Consider the following 6,779-nt stretch of genomic DNA (forward strand, 5'->3'; position numbering starts at 1 on the left):
TTGGATAATAATAGATACCCATGGTAGATTTTGGTTAGGGGTTGGCAGTTTTGATAAGGCAGGCAAAGAGGGGAAAGAGAGAGAAAAGGAGAAATAGGAAGAGATATATATTTACACAGAAGCCAGATTCTTGCTTTCACAGTCTTCACTACTCATCTCAATCTCAGCCCTTTATGCACCATAGTGAGATGGTGAAGTGGATAGATTGCTAGACTTGGAATCAAGAACAGAAAAAATCCAATCTGGTCTTTGATACTAACTGTGTGATCTTGGGCAAATCACTCAATCTTTGCCTCAGTTTCCTCAACTGTAAAACAAGGATAATAAAAACACCTACCTCTCAAGGTTATTAAGAGGATCAAATGAAATAATATTTGTAAAGCACTTAACACAATGCCTGTAATATAGTAGGCACCTGACAAATGCTAAGCATTATTATTTGTGTTATCTTTATTTTAAGTACCAATCTGAAATTTTTCCCTACTTGTAGAAATTTGTAGGATTATGCTATTCCTCCCACACTTTGTCAAATGATTAAGGGCCTTCTCTTTTGAAAAAAAAAGATGAAATGGAAATTTAGTGAGATATGAGCAGTATATTTCTACCAGTATCAGGGAAAGAGTTTGTCCTGACTAGGGTTGGGAGCACTTGCTTACCTTCGGGAAGTCTATCCTTATAGACCCCCTACTTTCTCAGATTCTGTAAGTTTCCAATGTCTTAAGATAGGTTTTTTTGTTTTATTGACACTCTAACCTGGAACTCTAAGAGATAATATCCATGTTATAGTCCCTTCTGACCATCAATCCTCTTATAATGCCTTATAACAAATTGTTAAATGGTACTAAATCTGACGGGCAGCTAGGTGATGCAGTTGATAAGAGTGCTGGACCTGGAGTCAGGAAAATCTGAGTTCAAATCTGGTCTCAGACACTTATTAGCTGTGTGACCCTAGGCAAAGCATTTAACCCTGTCTGCCTCAGTTTCTTCATCTGTAAAATAAGCTGTAGAAGGAAATGACAAACCATTCCAGTATATTTGCCAAGAAAAATCCAAATAGGGTCACAAAGAGGCAGACATGACTGAAACAGTTGGACAGCAACAACAGTAACAAGTGACTTTGATAATGCATATTTTCAAGATAAAACTTATTGTTCAAGAAATATCATAAGAAAGACATCTTCATGCATTTTCTGTTGCAATCAGACTGGACTATTGGCTCTTGCTCAAACTCAACACTCCATCTCCCACCTCCATTCGTTTGCATCAGCTGCCCCCCTTTCTTAGACCATAACTCCTTTTTAAGCTCTGTCCCCAGAAACAGTTCCTTTTATGGGGTACTAGCTCCTCTGTGTAGTTTTCCCTGATCCCCTTAATTGTTAACATTCTCTCCTTTATTGAATGATTTTGTATTTATCTGTGTACAAGTTGTATCTCCCCAAGACAATACAAACTCTTCAGGTGATGTAACTGTTTTGTCTTTGAATCCCTAGGATACAAACTAAAACAGTACCTAGCACACAGCAGGTGCTTAATAAATGTTTGTTGAACTAAACTGAATACAGCAAAGATGTGGCAGTGGGAAAAACACATCTGAAGAAAGTTTAATGAAGAGGTCAAAATAAATTAGATTATCTCCAAAGAGCTAAGGTGAAACAATAAAAATGGTTAAGATCTGTAAAGATACTTGTAACAAATGATTCTATCACTGGAAATAACTCAATTTTTTTTAAATGAATGTTAAAAAAATTTCACATGTAATTGGGAACTATTTAATGAAATAAATAAAAAATTAAAAAAAAAAGAAAATAGGAGAGATAACCAAGTTTTCCCTAAATTATATTTTCCTTCCAATCTTTAAAGTTAGCACATAGATAAGAAAGGGCAGACTAGGTTACCTCATAGATGTTAAATTGTTCCACCAAGTCCAAGTCTGTGCCTTTCTTGTTCAAATGTCTCTGAGAAATGGCTTCAATGCCGAGCTCCTCCAGACAATCTACCACATCGTAGAAAGCATCTTGATCTGGCAATCCTGATAGAGTCTGAGGAGAGAAAAAACATTCACAGTTTTAATAGATGTCAACAAATCTGCCCAGAAAGGCTGATTTGGCAGCAACAAGATTTCCCAACAAGTTTTTTTTTTTAAACATGGCAGTCATTGATCCCAGTCAAAACAAAGTGAACAGTATCATCAAAGCAGAGCAGATTGGGTAAAAAACATGAACTAGTTTGAGCAAACTGCTTTCAAAATGTATAAAAACCAGATTTAGGGCAATAAACTCTCTTCTCTATTTTTTTTCTTTTTTGGCTAAATTATCATCATTCTTTTTTGATTAAAATTCAACAGAGGCTTCTCTGATCTATACAACTTAGAATGTGAAAATTAAAAAAAAAATTAGAGCAGTAAAAACACGAAAGAAATCCAGCTGATAATTTACATTCATTCTCTGAATCATTTGAATATCTAGTTAGTACTAAGCAACCATATATGAAATGTGACCTTACTAGAACTGAGTTTCCTCATATGTAAAAGTAGGGGCTTCATATAACCAACTTCCTTTGGTTATTTTCAGATTATTTTTAAATCTTAAAATACTATATTGTAAGTTGTTGCTGTTGTTAATATAATGATATAAAGGACAACTGATTACATTGTTCTAACTATAAATTTCTATAGGAAGAAATAGAATTTCCAAATAAAGGATGTGAAAAACCTTATGTAAATATCAAAGTTGAGTAAGACATTAATTATTGCCCACCATTAAGGAGTTTTTCAATCTTTCACGGACTTCTGCCTTTTTAACTTGTTGAAGAGATAATGAGTACATACCGAAAAATCAAAGTCTTCCAGGTCATTCTCAATTCCACAACAGCTCTTTAAAATCAGAACCTGAGATCTGGAAGGGACTTCAGAGGGCATGTAATTCATTCCTATCATTTCACAATTGAGGACCATGAATCCAGGATATGTGCAGTGACTTAATTCATGTCATCTGTTTAGTGGCAGAGTAGGGGTAGAACTCACATCTCCTGATTTCCAGTCAAAGGTTATTTTCTTCACTTATCCTGCTTACAAGCTTTCCTGTTCTCCATTTGTTAATGTAGACTGAAAAGAGCTATATTTTTCCAAAGAACATTTCATAGCCTGCTGTTCAGTTGGAGTCATTGCTCACATTGTACATTGGGAAGATGATGATAGATTTCAATATAACTTTCTGTAACACAGAGTTTTAGGTTCTATATTAGAAGAGGGTTTCTCTATTTACAACCCAGATTGTAGTTTTCCTTTTACTATATTGATTAGGAAAGCCACAATAATATCAAAAAGAACTTAACAGATAAGCAGGACAGCTTTGGAAGCTTTGGATTCAATTTATTTTATACTTTAGAATAAGAGCTAGTGATACATAATAGAAACCTGTAGTTTCAAGGACAATCCTCTTTTTCTGTTCTGCTATATATATGGAAACATGTTTTATTAGTTGTATGTTAAAATCAGAATAAAATAAATAGGGGTGACTAGGTGGCTCAGTGAGTAGAACACCAGCCCTGGAGTCAGGAGGACCTGAGTTCAAATCCGACTTCAGACACTTAACACACCAAAAAAAACCTAGCTATGTGATCTTGGGCAAGTCACTTAACCCCAATTGCCCTCCAAAAAGGATAAAATAAATAAGATTTTCATTTAAAAGTGAGTCAAAGACAAAGAGCATGAGATGAATTAGAAACATCAGGCCCTATCAGGTTTTAGTTTCACATTTACGTTCTGGAATATATATGTATAAAACAGTGACACTCAGTGTGTGTGTGTGTGTGTTATATATATATATATATATATATATATATATATATTATTACATAGGAAAATACCAAGACAGTGGCCTTTAAATTATGTAATCCTAGAAAATATGTACTTGATCACAATGCTGAGCAATGGTTTTTGTAGTTCAGTTGTGTTTGACTCTTCATGACCTCATTTGGAGTTTTCTTGGCAAAGATACTGACATGGCTTGCCATTTCCTTTTCTAGTTCATTTTACAGATGAGGAAAATGAGGTAAACAGGGTTAAGTGACTTGTCCAGGGTCACACAGTTAGCAAGTGTCTGAGTCTGCCTCAGTTTCCTTACTTGTAAAATGAAGATAATGATAGCACTTTATAGAGTTGTTGTCAAGCTCAAATGAGATGTTTGTAAGGTGCTTTAGCACAGGGCCTGGTACACAGCTGGTGTCTGATAAATACTTGTTTTTTTCCCCTTTTCTTCCTTCAATAAACCCCCTTGGCTCTTTAGTACCTCTAGGATCCAATAAAAAGTGCTCTGTTTGACATTTAAAGCTCTTCATCACCCGCCCCTTCCTTCCTTTCCAGTCATCTTATATAATACTTCCCTCCACACACTCTAGGTACAGATATACCAACCCTCCTTGCTGTTCTTCAAACTCCACACTCCACTTTCCATCTACATGCCTTTGTCCTGGCTGACCCCCATGCCTGGAATGCTCTCTTTCCTTCAAAACTCAGCTCAGGTTCCAACTTCTCTCTCTGTTTTTTCCTTTCTTTTGGAGGGGGGAAGGCAAGGCAATTGGGATTGCCTTGGAAGGGCAACCTTGCCCAAGGTCACATAGCTAGTAAGTGTGTCAAGTCTCTGAGGTAAGATTTGAACTCAGGTCCATCTGACTCCAGGGCCAGTGCTCTATTCACTGCGCCACCTAGCTGCCCCTTCAAGTTCCAACTTCCAATGAAGCTTTTTCTGATCTCTCCAGTTACTAGTTTCCTCCCACACCAAAATTATACTTATTTAGCATATATTCTGTATTTTTTACATTTATATATACACATGTCAGCTCCTTCTTAAAATGTAAGCTCCCTGAGAGCAAGGACTATTCATTTCTGTCTTGTATCTCCAGCATAGTGCTTGTCACATAATAGGCTCTTAATAAATGTTTGTTAATTGATTGATTCATATATGTAGGATAATGCCTTTTGTATTACTTCTCATCCTTATAGATAACATTCTTCAGCCTAAATATACCCTTTTAATTGTCTTTTAGGGTATTTGCTAGTTTAATTCTTCGGAGATGGTAGAATTCCAATGTAATCATGCCAAATAGTTTTGCCAAAATAATGCTAATATTAAAGAAAACTCCTTTGTGACAGTTTAGAATGATTCAAAGAACAATATTGTTTTCAACATGCAATCCAGCCCAGTCTCTTCCTTGTAATAAATTCTGGACTCAGCTCACTGCTCATCTGCAGCTCCTCTGTCTCTTCTCTCTCTGTCTCTGTATCTATATGTCTCCTGTTTGTCTATCTGTGCCTATGTCTGTGTCTCTCTCTGTCTTTCTCTCACACACTCACACTCTCACACACGCACACACAATGGATTTCTTTCCCTTCTTAATCTTGAATCACATTTTCCAACCTAGATTTTGACAAAGTGAAAATCCCTATAAATGTGGCAATCATGGATACATTAAATAGGTACACATTCTAGCTTTACAGACAAGATTTTACTTCATTTTACTCGGTTGAAATATTTCTGTCTAGCCTGATGTTTAGTGGGCCAAAGTCCTTTCGATTTTTTGAAACTTTTTCTTGTTTCCTCAAAAAGTTAAACTCTTGTTCCCAATTGGGTTTATACATTTTAATATCCAAGAAATATATTCTCTGCACAATCTGAATTCCTTTTGTCCTAAATGTGTTTTTCCTTGTTTTCTGTCCTCTTCCCTCTTTCCACCCTGAAATCTTCTTTCTTTGATCTTATTATTCTGCAGATTCACAATCATCTGGCCTCTCCTTGGGGAGTTAGAATGAAATCCAGAAATGAACAACTACTACTCTCATTAATTTAATAATGTACGCAATCAATCAACATATATTTATTAAGGAGCTAACAGGTTCTGGGTACACAAAGACAAAAATTAAACCATCTCTGGCCCCAAGGAATCTACATTCTTTTGGAGAGAGCATGCAACATATACTCTCCGTTTATATATGCATATATAAACTCTATTATATATATATATACATTTATATGTGTACATGTAGATATGTATATATGTTTTTTGGGGAAGGTGACTATAATTTAATTGGTGTAGAACAACAGTTCTAAAGTGTGATCCAGATGCCGCTGGGGGTCCCTGATACCCTTTCATGTCCATGGTATCAAAACTATTTTCATAATAATGCTAAGACTTTTAATTTCGAAAACAGTAAATATAGATAAGAGTCACATGGATAAAACACTCTTTGGAGGGTCTGCAATAATTTTTAAGTGTTTAAAGGAACCCTGACAAAATTTGAGCATCAATGGACAGTTACTGGTAAGTAACTTCCTCTTCTTATGCAGAATGACATCTTCTTTGCCATTTCTAGTCATAAGAAAGTTGGGTAGGATACTACTAAGAGCTTAAGTGATTTCTCCAGGGTCAAATAACCAGTGTGTGTCAGAGGCACATATGAGCCTAGTTCTTCCCAAGTTCAAGGCCAGTTCTCCATCCACTGCAGGACACTGCCTCACCACATTCAAAACATGAAAAATTCAGACCAGATAGTATTTGGTGGGCAGGTACTATCCTCTGGGAGGAATCAAGAAAGACTTGAAGAAGGATGTAGTATCTGCTGAGTTTGAAGAAAACGAGGGATTTTAAGAGACCGAGCTGAGGAGGAAAAGTATTCCAGGTACAGGGGACAGACTACATAAAGGCACAATTCCTGTTGTGTGATAGGAAACAAGGATGATGATGATGATGATGATGATGATGATGATGATGATGATGATGAT

At 36.0% G+C, this 6,779-nt stretch overlaps 1 protein-coding gene across 7 annotated transcripts in view; it reads right to left on the minus strand.

The window, feature by feature from the left end:
* Positions 1-6,779, minus strand: part of FHOD3 (formin homology 2 domain containing 3) — a 749,832-nt gene that overhangs the window by 224,286 nt on the left and 518,767 nt on the right. For all 7 annotated transcript variants that reach the window (XM_069075779.1, XM_069075767.1, XM_069075758.1 and 4 more), the window contains exon 9: positions 1,896-2,039. In XM_069075779.1, coding sequence (XP_068931880.1) covers positions 1,896-2,039 — 144 coding nt within the window. The remainder of the gene's footprint in view (positions 1-1,895; positions 2,040-6,779) is intronic.

Source organism: Petaurus breviceps, unplaced genomic scaffold (assembly GCF_028583685.1).
Source record: "Petaurus breviceps papuanus isolate PSGF00001 unplaced genomic scaffold, PetGlider_PUasm1.0 151, whole genome shotgun sequence".
NCBI lineage: Eukaryota > Metazoa > Chordata > Mammalia > Diprotodontia > Petauridae > Petaurus > Petaurus breviceps.